The sequence below is a fragment of the Strigops habroptila genome, chromosome 10 (genome assembly GCF_004027225.2).
Source record: "Strigops habroptila isolate Jane chromosome 10, bStrHab1.2.pri, whole genome shotgun sequence".
Lineage (NCBI taxonomy): Eukaryota > Metazoa > Chordata > Aves > Psittaciformes > Psittacidae > Strigops > Strigops habroptila.
Genome location: NC_046359.1, coordinates 13,924,002 through 13,938,899, shown reverse-complemented (window position 1 = coordinate 13,938,899; position 14,898 = coordinate 13,924,002). Strand labels below are relative to the sequence as shown.

The 14,898-nt window shown below is 45.1% G+C and overlaps 1 protein-coding gene across 2 annotated transcripts; it reads right to left on the bottom strand.

Annotated features, from left to right (window-relative positions):
• Positions 1-108: 108 nt before the first annotated feature.
• Positions 109-14,206, bottom strand: CCSAP (centriole, cilia and spindle associated protein). 2 transcript variants are annotated; one of them, XM_030499528.1, is made up of 3 exons: positions 13,820-14,193; positions 5,734-6,017; positions 109-4,131 (listed from the first exon to the last, which is right to left on the bottom strand). In XM_030499528.1, exons 1-3 carry the CDS (start codon positions 14,139-14,141, stop codon positions 3,958-3,960), a joined length of 780 nt encoding a protein of 259 aa, XP_030355388.1. In that variant the 5' UTR covers positions 14,142-14,193; the 3' UTR covers positions 109-3,957. The 2 variants fall into 2 exon arrangements, 1 of the variants encoding a protein (XP_030355388.1); XR_003993469.1 differs by having other exon boundaries at positions 4,044-4,131; positions 5,339-6,017; positions 13,820-14,206.
• Positions 14,207-14,898: the final 692 nt, after the last annotated feature.

Here is a 14,898-nt window from a genome sequence, read left to right as displayed (position 1 = left end):
TCTGGACTTGTAATCTAACCCTTCACCTATTTTGCACACAGACTCTAAAGCACCCTGCAGAGGAAAACCCAAGACCCCCCAAAATACCCAGTACAAGCAGCCAAGGGCTTTGTGTCACTCATTTTATTCACATATACAAGTTGACACTACACTATTAAATATAGACAATACAGAAGCATTAAAAACAAATACTGTTTAAAAACTTTAAAAAACACATATTGCTTCAAGCTTAGATGGTATTTTCCTATTGTTTTTAAAGTGAATTCAGTGCTAACAAGAGCTGAGGCAGCTTCCCACTCACTTGTCCCCCTAATTTATAGGGGCTACTGTCAAGGTGTTGAGTCAGGCTCCATATATGGCTTTGCTGCTGAGTGCACTAACTGAGCTGGAAAATAAACTGGAACAGGTTTACCACACATAAGGCCCTCAGATTGCTAGCATTTGGTCCTTATCACAGTAAAAAAAAACAAGAGAGGCCTTTATCATTCAGTGGCACTGCATTATACCATAAAAAAAAAAAAAGCCAAAACCAGATACACTTCCATACATGTTAAAAAATTGATTAAAATGTGCATTGGCTACCTGGATAAAATTCTTACCAGAAATTCATGTGTCTGTTTTGTTAAGTTTGGCTGTAAGTTCAGCTGTCACCTGGACTATCTCGGTTTCCAGTGAAAAAGTCAGTAGTCTATAGTTGCAAAGATGTGACAGCAGTGACTGAACAGGCATGCTACTGTAGCTCACAGGGACATTCTTACGCAGTTTTCATGGTAACATTTCACATTGTAAACACTAGTTGTCACAACACTATAGTTAAATTTCAGCATTACACATTGTAAAAGTTTTGTTTCACTTAGCTAAGTACTTTCAGAAACAAAAAGGAATAAGCAGTTATTTTAATGAAGACTTGGGACAACTGAGTATTTACTGTGTTCTTATGAACAGTTTTACTTCTAAAACAGGAGTGAGAAGTGTTCATTACTTGGCTGAATTCAAGAGTCTGTGCAAGACAAAGTTCAGAACTTCCTCACTGGATTGGGTGACATTCGCTAGGTTTTCCGTTTTTAGTGAGTCCAATTCAATGCAAAACAGCCATCTCCTATAAGAACCTATGCAATATAGTTGAAGCTTTTACACTTGAAGAGTTCTGCTTTCCAAGTCAATTGGCTTGTCATTTGTTAATGTCAAAACATTAAAATAACAGTTTTTCAGACTTCAGCCTGGCACGTGCCAAATATTTTGCATGTACAACTCCGCAGTATCAGAACTACGCTATTTCACATTGTCTAAGCAAACCTACTAGCCTTTTTAAGCCAAATAACACCCAAACACAGGAAGGCTACCTGAATCGTAGAATCATTTACCCCTCACTTCAGGCATTATATTCTGTAAACCAAGACAGTACCAACATAGCACCCAGGATCAGTTTTAGCTACAAACCATTTGAAAAAGCATGACACAGACTCACTTGACCTGATTAGTGTCACTACTGTCTTCTAGCAGATGGTTTTGATGGGGACAGTTCTTGACCCAACAAGGAGAAGAACTAGATCCTCAGTACACAGCAGCCTTGGTGCTGGTGAAGATTCTCACACCCTGTAGAACACCCTGAACAAGCCTGTTTGAGATGTTTTAAGTTTGGTACCTGGTATCCATGGCAGAAGACATTTAAGCCTTCTATAATTACTGGAAAGACCAGCATCTGATGGGAAGTCCATCTCATCCAAAAATGGGTACTTGAGGCAGGCACATAGTCATCTCAGCTCCTCCATTCTCAGTGGGAAGAGAGAACTGTAGAAGCTGTCTTTGAAAGCATGTCCCACACAGTCAAGGAAGCTGTTTAATGTGACAGAATGCACCAGGGACACAGTCTTTCTGCTTTACACAGAGCCTGCAAAGCCTGTGGGCAACTGGAACAGATAGTTTTTATTGAATAAGGCTATTAAACACCACTGAGTAAGTGCTTTGATAGTGTTGTTCAAAGTTAGGGTGCATTTCTGAATTGAGACAGCAGCAGAAGCAACTTAAGCATATTTAGAGCAGCTATTTAAAGAGGAAAACAAAGCACAAAAGGAAAATAAAGGAATCTCATATGGAATAAAGACATCCTCTGGAATAGTTTACCTCAGTTTTGCTCACTGTTCTACAGTTTTAGGAAGTTCTAGCCTGTGGTTTACTTAAGAGTTGGAATACAGTAGTTTTTGCTGTGTATAAAACATACTTAATCATACTTTGCAATCCCAGACTTAAAAGCCGTAAGATTGCTAGTAAGTAGATTGAACAAGAGTTGTCTGTATTTTTATAACTTCATGCTTAAAAGGCAAGTAAAAATCAGGTTACAATTTCATGGATTCTAGGTCTTTAGTAAGATTAATGAAGGAGTAATGAAACCTGTACTGATGGAATGCCATTAACACTAGGAGGCAGCAGTGCTTGGTCCTTTGTATGATTACTTTCTTTCAATGAGACTTAAAATGAAACTTTCCACTAAGCATGTAGTTCTGTGCTGCAGTAACAATTCTAGAATCCTGCTTACTCACAGATTGCAGGATGAAGCTAAGACTAGAGCAGGCATCTGCTGCAGAAGTGCAAGTGTGCTTCCTATGAGAAGGTGCTCAGTCTGCAAAACACAAGCTTCAAGACAATTAAACTGAGGTAACCAACACATGTAACTAACACACAACACATCTGAACAAAACTTTAAGCTCACAACTACAGCAATCATCTGCTAAAGCTTAGTTATCAAACTGAAATAAAAAATTCACAGCAGCTTGAGGGGGAAAGCGCCCACTGAGGATATTGCAAACAATGACTGTCTTGCTGTGTAGAAGTAGGACCTACGAAGTGAGTGTTCAAAGTCCATTGTATGTTGTTTAGTAAAGGGTACACCTCTTCTCCTTCCCCTCACCCCTATAGCAAAGGGTTCCACACCAATTTCGAGAGGCAGAAAGCTGCTCAGGACTTCATCTACAAGTCTTATCAACCCAAGTTCCAAGTTTAAAACCTTTAACAGTATACTTGTACAATGCCACCAAATGGAATGCATATTGCACTCTGATCCCCACTGAGCATAATAGGTACTCTTAAGTGTTAAAAATAAACTTCACTAGGCAGGAGCCAGCCCTCTCCTTCAATAAACACATTTACATGATTAAGCACAGAGTAAGTGTGACCATGAGCTTAATACAGTGGTACAACTTCATACTGGTAGAACAAGCAACTGCTTCTTGAGCAGCACCTAGCAGATCATGATTGTCTACATCCATTATTTGGTACAACAGGTACAGCGACAGCAAAGCAATCCTGTAGCTGTTTCTTGCCCTGAAAATTAGTAGTTTATTCTAATGACCTTAGAAACAGCAATAAGAGTCAGCAGATCCACTAATCAAACAAGGTTTTTTTGAAAGTTTCTATGTACAGACAATACTTAGTATTTGCCTGCCTAAAGCATCTACATTTATTAGTGCTGTTTACCAGACCCACTGGCTTTCCTGTTACCTGTCTCAATATACTTATTTTGGTAGAAGTATTAAATCAAATAGTACTATAAATGCAAAGGCACCTCCATCACACCTTTCCCCAGCACCACCTCCCTGCAACTTGAACTTTTAAAATAAGGGACAACAGATTATTTGTAACCAAGATCAAAAGAGTGTTTGACTCCCTGTATGCTAAGGTTCCCCCTCCCACCCCAAAACAAGTCAACTGAAGCATTAGAAAAATTCCCAAAAGGGGAACTGGTTAAAAGTTTGGGTAGCTCTAGCTAAAAGCCTCTTCAAATGCTATGGCTCCAACAATGCACCCCACTGTGAGGTAGGTAGCCAAGATAAAAACATCATAACAAATACTTCAACAGCTGGAAACTCCCTATAAAAACCTTGCATAAGTAGTTTGGTTCCTTGCACCAGTGTCCTGATATGCGTAACTTCTTTTGAGGATGCCTAAGGGAATCCAGATTCACAGAGCTCTTGCTGAGTAGCATCTCATGTACTCTGTCATCCAAGGGTTATCTGGAGGGGAGGGCTTTATTCGCCAGGCTTTCTCTGCTTCTGCTGATCGTACCCGCCTCTGAGAAAGCTTCCTTTTCTCCACTTGTCTCCTGTTCTTTGCTCGGAGAGCAGATTCGTGAATCTAGAAGACCAGAGTTAGTATTACAGCAGGAAAACAGCCTCAGAACACCCCCAGGGAAGCTGAGGATGACTTTGTATTTGTCCCAGTCCCGATCCTGAATAAACAGGGGTTGCTAGGGAGATAATATTTTCTTCTGTAATGTGTACCTAACAGGAGTACAGAATTTGATTGAAATTCTGTACTCCAATTCTGTTCTGCGTTATCTTTCCCACTTCACACTATTAAACAATTCCAAAAGCCTTTAATGTTTCTCAGTCTTACTCTTACGTATTCTAAAACCCTCAAGTTTCCCATTTCTACCATTTTAATTTCTTAAACATCCCTCAATATACCCAAAGCATCCCTTCAAGCCTAAGCCAAAATAGTAAGACCAGTCCCAAGACACTGAAGAACATAATTTTGACAATGTGCTGCAGGCACACCTACATACATGTTTATATTAATTATCATATTTCCCCTAAATTTAAGAGCCAGCTTCTACATTTGCTGGCTTCCATCTACAGATTTAAAACTATGTCCTATCTCAGTTAGGAGAATGTAAGAACTTTCAAACATTAAGGGAAGGGTACCTAGCTGAGGCAGTAAGTAGTCAGTTCCCACTTAAAGAAACATCCTTAGCAACAAAGCACTACATAATTGGAAGTGTATCAGAAGTGTCCAGAAAGGAAAACACTATGCTTCAAACCCCTTCCCAAACAGCCCATCAGAAGCCCATCAGCTCTATCTCACAGATCAAGAACACCATCCACCTTCATCTTCTGATATCTCAGGTCATAGACTCAGACTCTATATTAGTGATAAAGACAAGATTCTGGCAGGGATACAGCAATGGCTAGGTTTTACCAGACTAGGAGAGCTACAGAAAAGAAAGAAATGGACCTGCTGCAACACTCCAACTTTAGTGTTTCTTGCTAAGCCAGGAAACATACCCCACCATAGCAGAATCCTGGTGCTGTCCATGACCATATGAATTTTATCTGTGCTATTTTGCCAATATTTATATCAACCCTGCAATCCATCAGCCATCTCAGAGACTGTTCTACTGTCTGCAAGAAGTTCCCTGCTAGCAACCTGCTGAAGCAGGCTGCTAGGCAGGCATTTCAGCAGCAAAGCATTTGTTCCTCCCCAGTGAGGCTCCTATTCCTCAGAAGTGCCCCAGCAAAAGTCACTCTTCCACAGCACGTGTGCTACCCCAGTGTGTATATACCTGCCTGCTGTGGGATGCCTGGTGCTAACTGCCTGCTGCTGCTTTTCTCTTGTTTTCATGAAGTTCAGAATGCAGAAATACATTTATAACAGCCAGTTTTGCTGGTAGCACTGTAACAGCCAGAAACAAGATAGCCAAGTTTTAATCAGAACTTGCAAGTATTAGTCAAACATGGGAAGTTTCAAACCCAAATTAACAGTTAAGAGCTATTTGAGTCAGACATGTCAAACCTCCTCAGGTTCATTGTTATAATTCTTAATTTTTTTATAATTTATTGCTAGGATTTCCATGCACTCAGAGGCATCCCTGAGAAGTTTTACCTCAATATTAGATATGTGTCTTATCCAGGCACTAAGTACACACTGCCCTTTAACAAAACAGAAGCTTTTACTTACTTCATTTGCTGAAGCAGAAGCACAGACATTGTGAGTTTTCTGGCTTCCAGTATCTGTCTGTCTTTCTCCCCACCCATACAGAGCAAATGGATGTTTATTCTCCTTTGGTGCATCTGTCTTTTGAGGGCTTTTGGCTGATCTGCGATCATTCCGGCTGGACAAGGCACTTTGACTTGGACGTCGTCCCGGACGGCTGGTTTTGTCTGCTTCCTTTGCAGAAGTGTGTTCTACAGTTTTTTCTTGCTCTTCCTTCTGTTGCTTTTCTTTATCTTCTCTTTCTTTCTCTAAAGAAAGAAAAAGTTTATGCTTTAAGCTCCCAATGATAACATATTAAGGTATGATTTGCACAGCCTCTCAATATGTCATTGAAACTGCTGGGTTTAGAATTGCAGAAGTCATTATTTCCTTAGCCACAGAGGTATACCTTGCTTACATGCCTTCACCCTTTCTTTAGAGACTTCAGTATTTCTAAGCCCGTCCCTCTGTACATCAGCTTTCACATACTCAAACATGCCTTTCACTAGCAAGGCCACAGATAACCAATAGCTCCAGGCAGTATTCAAAAACTGTTTCCAGTGATCTTCAGTCTTCGCTATCTCATCCTTCCATCTTTCAGACAGCAGACATATGGACTGCTGAATGCCATGGAGATGCTGCCAGCCAGCCAGCAATGAAGTCTAATAAGAGCATGTGCAATATTAAATCCCTCTATTTTAAGCTTCCACTGAAAGAAAAGTGATTTGTTTTCAAGTGCCCTGACTATACATACATCTTGATTGTGGTTTTCTGCTTATGGAGGAGAGGGGAATATGAAGCAAAGATTTACAAAGTGGTAGACATCACCCATGCTATCTGTTCTGTGATGTGTGTTTTACATTTAAAGCATCACACTCCACAGGCAGTGCTCTCCAAGGCTGATTTTCCCCACATGTGCTTTTTAAACTTTCCATAACAAGGGTCCAGCATTTGTCCTCCAGGCATTGGGTAAGCAGAGTTTGCAAGGAAGAATTTAAAGTCTGTATCATCTCATCTTTGCAGACATAGACCAACACTAAAGGCCAAATTAGGATTATATAAGACACTAATTAATAAAAATCACAGGGAAACAAAATGTCATCTTCTTGCTTTATAGAGCTAGAGCTATGGAGGAACTGGTTTTCCCATTTGTGGTGCCTCACAGCCAGCAGTTCTTGACATTTCCTGCATACTACTACTTACATACAAAAAACTGTCTTAGACTTCAGATGAAGGAAGCCAATATTTGGTGAAGCACTGCAATACTTCGTAAATGCAAGAGAGAGGCTGGTAAGAAAGTCATGCCTTACAGTAAAGTTAAGTTGCTTTGAACAAGTCTGGTTTTTGACATCAGTAAATAGAGTCAAGTGAATGCCTATGGATAAAAAGTTACTGGAAAAGAATGGCCAAAGATTTTTCCCACCTTTGAGGTGTGTAAGGTGTTACAAATGGTAACAAGAGGTCTTGAACTAGTCTTTTACTACTAATCTAAACTAATTATCGTAATGTGCTGGACAAGGGGATCAAGTACACCCTCAGCAAGTTTGCAGATGACACCAAGTTGGGTGGGAGTGTTGATCTGCTGGAGGATAGAAAGGCTCTACAGAGGGATCTGGACAGGCTGGATGGATGGGTTGTGGCCAGTGGTTCAACATGACTCAGTGCCAGGTCCTGCACTTGGGTCACAACAACCCCCTGCAACATCACAGGCTTAGGCAAGAGTGGCTGGAAAGCTGTGCAGAGAAAAAGGACCAGGAGCTGTTGGTAAGCAGTTGCTGAACATGAGCCAGCAGCATGCCCAGGTGGCCAAGAGGCCAACAGCATCGTGGCCTGTATCAGCAATAGTGTGGCCAGCAGGGCCAGGGCACTGATCATCGTCCTGTACTCAGCACTGGTGAGGCTGCAGCTCCAATCCTGTGTTCAGTTCTGGGCCCCTCACTACAAGACAGACATTGAGGTGCTGGAGTGGGTCCAGAGAAGGGCAACGAAGCTGGTGAAGGGTCTGGAGCACAAGTCTTATAAGGAGCAGCTGAGGGTCCTGGGGTTGTTCAGCCTGGAGAAGAGAAGGCTCAGGGGACCCTGTCACCCTCTACAATTACCTGAAAGGAGGTTGTAGTGAGGTGAGGGTTAGTCTTATCTCTCAAGTAAGAAGTGGTAGGACAAGAGGAAATGGCCTCAAGTTGCGCCAGGAGCAGTTTAGGTTGAATATTAGAAAAAATTTCTTCACCAAAAGGGTTATCAAGGAAAGGGAACAGGCCGTCCAGGGAAGTGGTGGAGTCACCATCCCTGGAGCTATTAAAAAAGAAGTGTAGATGTAGCACTTAAGGACATTGTTTAATGGTGGACTTGGCAGTGCCAGGCTAATGGCTGGACTTGATCTTAAAGATCTTTTCGAACCTAAATGATTTGATTCTGTAACTCTAATCAATATAGTACTTACAGCATACTGGGAAATATGACTTTGGAAAAAAGTAAGTACAGAGATCCCCGTTTTAGTTCTCCATCCTCCTAATCTTCAACAGTAGTGCGGACAAGCTGGAGGTTTACAGTAGACATTGAACATAACCCCTAAGCATTGTGGGCAGCAGCAGACATTGATCTGAAGTCTCTGTGACTTTTAGGCCAGTGATGCCTTTTATTACCCTAACAGCATAGCAGTCCACTAGTAAGGGCTTCCCTTCAAGTGTCCACCTTTGTACATTAGATGCTGCCTTCTGCCAGCCACACTCAGTGACACATTCAAACTCTGCTGACAAACATGCTGAACTTGCAAGTTTTCTGCCACACCATCTACTTCTGGTTGTGGTAGGGACCAGCTGCAAGCTACCTCTGTATCAGCATGTTCAGCCACCACCAGCATGTATGTACAGAGGGAATTCCTCCACTGACAGGAGTTCATCTAAGGCTTGCTTACATACTGAGAGGATGATCACAAACAACTAGTACAAATTTCAGGGTCTTCACTGAAAGCAGAAGGTCTTGCCAATCCTGTGACAAAATAGCAATCATTCTTGCCAACTGCTATGGTTTAGCTAGTCAAGCAAGTACATGCCCAATGGGACACTGCTGCTTGTGCTTGTAGGGTAAAGCCATGAAGACTTGCCACATGCCCCAGCATGCCCATAAGGCGAGCCTCATGCTCCCTCTCACTAGCCCCAAGTCTTGCCAGCACATCTACTTGCTGCCAGCCAGCACAGAGGCCCTGGTGCTGGGCCCTGTTCAGGCTGGCCTGTGCACACAGGTCTTCCAAGCTGTGCAGGTGCAGCATTCCACTACGGATGATACTGCAGTACAGCTGAGTATTTGGGTAAAAGTAGCCAGCAACATGAAAGTATTTAGAGCTGTATGTTAAGAATTCACTTAACTGTCCCCACAAAGCAACCAAGAACAGTAGTCAAGGCCAAAGGAGTGACAGAGTGAGAACAAAAAATAGCCATAAGAATTTCACGTATCTAAGCATTGGGTACACATAGTTTCAGTCATTATAGCCAAGGCTGGATAAAAAATAAGCAACAGTGACCTCAATGTGGTAAAATACCTGCTCTGCATAGTGTGCCCTGGGACACACAGCTTCACCTCTAACAAGGCAGCTCATTCATCACAGCTAGAACAGGCAGCACAGAGCTATCCCTTTACAAAATATTATCCACACAACTCTCTACCCAGCCCACTCCTAATAAGGGACTGGCTAAGTCCATTATCAGAAGGAAGCACTGTTTTGAGAAAATAAAACACTGCAGGGGGACATACTACTGCCAGTTCTGAAACAGGAGTGCTTTTATTTTGGGAAGCTGTTCCATCCTCTGTTCAAGAGAAAAATGGCATTTTCCTTCTCTGCAAAGAAGGATGGAGCAACATGGAGTTCATGAGCAGCAGAGGTGGCATTTAGAGACTTAAAAGATACAGAGAAGTGGGGACTCTGCAATTGCATGGAAACTCCAGCTCTAAGATACTATTTCAAGGCAACAGCCATGCCTGGGGGATGCTGCTCACTAGGATATAATTCCAGCTGATACAGAAATGACTGAGCCAGCTTGTCCCAAAATAGCAATAAAAGCATATGGATAAATGGCATGCAGAGTCCTGTGCACAGTTTTACAGTAAATGCTGTATGCCAGAGCATACTATAGCACCTTATAAGCAGCTGCTATTACAGCAGGTATTTCAATTAATTCACTCCTACAGTACATTTATACAGAACTCAGTTGAAGGCACAAGGCAGGTATCTCTAACAGTTGAGCCTTTTATTTAAAGCTATAGTTTATATCCAAGGCATTTTGTTAGGCACCCCTCTTCACAGGAAGGTAGAAAAGCAGCAGCTGATAGCAGGGAAGGAGTTAGACCCAGCTGCTCAGGGAGCCCAAACACCAGCAACACCTCCCCATGTCCTCCTTCCCATGCAGTGTGCCAGCTCCAGCAGACACAGGAAACTCTGAACTGACTGGCAGCAGCATTACAGGGATTAGACAGGAGAGGGAAAAAGCTAGGAACGTCTAAAACTGCATCATGGATGCTAAGCAGAGCACGCTGTACAGGAGGGGATTAAGTGCTTAGCAAGCAGAACAAGGCTGCCAGGCCCAACCAATATGGCTGTTGAAAGCTCCTGCCCAGAAGAGGTCATTTAAACCCCACTGCAGTGCCCAGTTCACACAGGAGCTCCCCCCCTCCAGGGCTCAAGCACAAAAAGCTCCAGTGGAGCTTCCCTCCCTCCCGCAGTACTGCTTGCTCTAAGGCCCATTTCAAAGGCCCTGCTGACTTACTAGAAGCATCAACAACCTTCATATTAGACGCACAGGTCTAATCTCTATTGAAGTAATACTATATTTCAATATTACTTCAATAGAGAGGTTTGCTCCTTACAGCACCACCTCAGGCTCAGGAGAAGCACTTTGTGCTTAAACTGCCATGGGCAGAACTCAGAGCTTCCTGCTTTAGTACAACACCTCTCTCCAAACAAGCCAGGTCTCCAAGGCCTCTTGAAGGGGGCACATACTCAGTTTTGGGTATGAACAGACTACAGTTTGGTAGAAAGTAGTTACTACAGCTGAAAGAATTCAACATCATTGCTTCAAGAAATCTTATATGAAGCAGTATCGGAGCGACCAGCCACACAGCAGCTCAAAGCCAATATAGATTCACACGAGCTTCATCTGCAGCAGAGTTTAGAAAGTAATGACTGGCTTGGCTTAATAGCCAAGCTTGTTTCCAACCAAAAGAATTGGAGCAACTTTGAATCACAGTACTATAAACCCCTAAACTGACACTATTGCCTCTTCCTGCACCACAAACTACTCCTTCCCATGTTCTTGGGCCAGCAAATACACCTGCAACACAATGGCAGACAAAAGATCAGGGAACGAGTTTGAAACTGGATCTTCTGCAGAGTTGCACTAATCCAGATCAGTCACTTTCCAGCTACTGTGTGGCAACTGCTTTGATAGCAGCTTGTCACTACTGCCGTTTAAGACCTCTGCACAAACATGGTGAAGGCAAAATAACAATAGGACTGAAAGATGCCCTCATCCCACATGCGTGTGCAGCGATATCATTTCACAAGCAACAGGTCTGACAGCAGCACAGCTGCCAAGAGCTCCTGTCTCTCACCAGCCCACTGAGTTCTGCTGACAGTTTTGAGGATGTGTCAACTAGACCAGTTGATTCAGGTCAAGATTTTGTTGGATTGTGTTTAAAGCACATCTGTGCCTGGACATGTTCTACAGAACAGTTGCTGCAAGTGAAGAGCCAGAAGGAATTAGCCCAGATTTGGCACTGAGCACACGTTAGGATCACTCAGCTATAGCTTACACACAAGTACCATGGCAAAATGCGTTTGTCCCCTGTGATCTCAGATGTTCACATTGGTCGTACTTTAGACCAAGACCACTAGACCTTAAAGTCAAGCTGTATACATCAGCTTTCTCTACACAAACCAGAAGCATTTACAAACACTCACAGGCTCATCTTAATGAGGGAAAATAACCATGGCCACACACCATTACAAATTGGCTTTACCACACATGCTAGGCAACATGAGTGCTGGCCAGGTGTACTTGGCCACAAGCATTATCAGTACCACTCAGCCAGAAGTCAGGTTCCCCACAGAACAGAGGGAAGCAGCAGTAGCCAGGTAACAACCAGAATGCTGCAGCATGTGGGTGGATCTCAGATTCAGAAGACAAAAGATGTCATCACCATGAGCACACTCAGCTACCCCCACAGCACTTGGGTATAATTAAGTTCTTCCAGAAAAGAAAAGGCAGTTGAACAATGGAAGATTCACAGGGTGGTATCTCCATGTTATCTCATTTTAATTAGCCAGCCACTATGCAAAGGAAACATCCTTACAATTATCCAATACCAAGTCACTTGCCTATATATTAGTATATACCCTAACAAACAATAAATTTCAACTAAATCTCGATGCCCAAGCAGGGTTGCTTTTGGTCCTTTTGCTAAGGACTTAGTAAAGCCCTCGAATACTTGCAGAGCTTAAAAGTTGTTTATCCTAAGCTACCTAGCAAAGACATGAAGGTTAGGCACAGATTTTTTCTCTCATTATAAGTGTAAAACAGCAAGGACCTAGTAGAACATTCCCTCCCAGCAACCATGGCAAAGGTGCATCAGTGGCAAAGTGCCTGCATGAGCAGGATATCCACAAATATCAAGCTTTTTATCCATTGCCAAACCAACCCAATCAGAATCAGGCTACCAAGTAACTGCAGCCAGATCTGCAGGTACCCTGCAGCCAGCAGATGTGTGCACCCCCATACAGATGTGTGTATGGGGGCTGGTACCACAGGGCCACCCAGCCATGAGGAGTGCAGCTCACTGCAAAACCCCACATCACCAGCATGCTCTGGAACACCAGGCCTCTTCAACAGGTAATTTCAGCAAAGCTAAAGCTTTTGTATAACACAGTATCCTTAAGGACTATGAACACAGTTTAGTCTTGCATACCAGAATACAGGTTATTCTGCTAAACTCAGGCCCCAAGGGACATTGAAACCGACTGATCTCCCCACTCCAACCAACCACATCTAACCAGAAAAAAAATGCAGGCAGCATGAGGCTTAACTGGACGATTCTCAAGGACTTTCCTTGCTACTGTACAACAGATACATATAGGATTCAAAAGACACTGCAAAACACCAATCAATGGTTGCCAGATAAAGTTTTCTTTCATTATAGAGACAATATATAGAGACTATATAAGAGACCATATGCTATGGGATAAAAACCCCACCAGCCTGGGAAGCTTGACAGTGTCATTACCTGTCTACCCACTCTGTATAGTTAATTCCTGAGATACCAAAAGGCAAGATGTGCTAGAAGAGAGGAAGACATCAGCAGCTCTGCATCTGCTCAGGCCTACAGAGTTGTCTGCACCGAGCTGCAAACCCGAGGCCAAACCTCGGGCAGAACTAAGAACCAAGTGTTCAGCTGAGATAGATTATGTGCGCAGATCCAGGACAGCAACCGTGTTAAGTGCCCATCACTGGCAAACAGTCCAACTTGCCGCTGCTTTTGCCAGAGAAACAGCTTATATAATTGCAGAGATGCTCCGCTCCCATGGCAACAGTTTACATCAGTGGCTGTGACTCAGGATGAGTTACCACCGCTTGGCTCTTTAAAGAAACACCTCCGATGCCGCAGCTATCGCTTCTCCGCAGGCCTACAGCACGGATCCCATTCACAGCACTCCCTTCTGTGCCTTCCTTCGGGACAGCCACCGGTGCTGTCCCGACGTGTCCCCGAGCCCTGCCCGGTCCGGCTTTCCCCGCTCCTCGCTCGGAGGGTACCAAGCCGTGCCCCGCAGCTGTCTGGCACAGCCCCGCTGCCCTCAGCGCTGGCCCTGCCGCACCACCGTCCTCCCGCCGGGCCCGGCCCTGCGGACACCCCCGGGGCGGTCACCCCGGGACGGGGGAGCAGCACCCCCGCCGCGGCAGGGCCGCCGGAGCCATCTTTGATGAGCCCCGCTCAGGCCGGGCACGGCCCGCCTGGCTCCGGCGAGCAGCGCGGCCCCGCTGGGGCTCGGACCGCAGCCCCGCCACACACAGACCCCCCCACTCACCGCCGCCATGACCCCGCTCCCGACCGGGGCTGGCCCGTTCCGCCTCGCTCGGCGCCGGTGCCGCCGCCGCCTCCTCCTCCTGCGCGGCCGCGGGGCTGCTGGCGGCGGGCGGCGAGGGGGAGCCGGCGGTGCTGCTGCCGCCGCCGCTGCCGCTGTCGTCCTCCCAGCCGTCCCACAGCCAGGGCCGGTGCGCCTGCTCCAGGAGGCGGCGGCTGAGCCGGTAGCGCAGCAGCTCCAGGTAGCAGGCGCCGCACGACTCCCACTTGGGCTCCTTGAAGCGCTTCATGTACTCCGTCTTCACGCGCCGCGCCGGCACCACCATGGCGGAGCCGGGAACGGGGAAAACGGGGGAAACGGGAACGGCCGAGCCCGCCCCCTCCCGCTGCAACGTTTAAATCCAAACAGCGGCGCCCGGCCCCGCCCCGCGCCAATCGCGGCGTGCCGCCCCCTGCCCGACCGGCACCGCCCCGCGCGTCATGCGGGGATGCCGCGGGGGGAGAGAGAACGTGAGTGCGGTGGAACTGGGTGAACATAGGGTATGGTAGATTAAGGCAGGACAGGATAGGATAGGATAGGATATGGTAGATAGAGTAGGAGAGAGCAGATAGGATAGGGTAGTGTGGATAGGATAGGATAGGATACGATAGGATACGATAGAATAGGTAGGGTAGGATAGGATAGGGTAGAATAGAATAGAATAGGATAGGATAGGATGGGATATGGTAGATAGAGTAGGATAGGGCAGATAGGATAGGGTAGTGTAGATAGGATAGGATACGATAGAATAGGATGGGGTAGGATAGGATAGGGTAGGGTAGAGTAGGATAGGGTAGGGTAGATAGGATAGGAGAGGGCAGATAAGGTAGGATAGGGTAGGGTAGATAGTGTAGGATAGGATAGGATAGGATAGGATAGGATAGGGTAGAATAGGGTAGAATAGGGTAGAATGAACTAGACTAGACTAGAACAGAATAGAATAGAAGAAAATAGAATCAGGCCAAAGCGCTGCAGCCCCGCCAACCCCCTGGCCGTATCTCGGAAGCAGCACCCAGCCCAGGCACGGTCTCATGGGAGCAGGC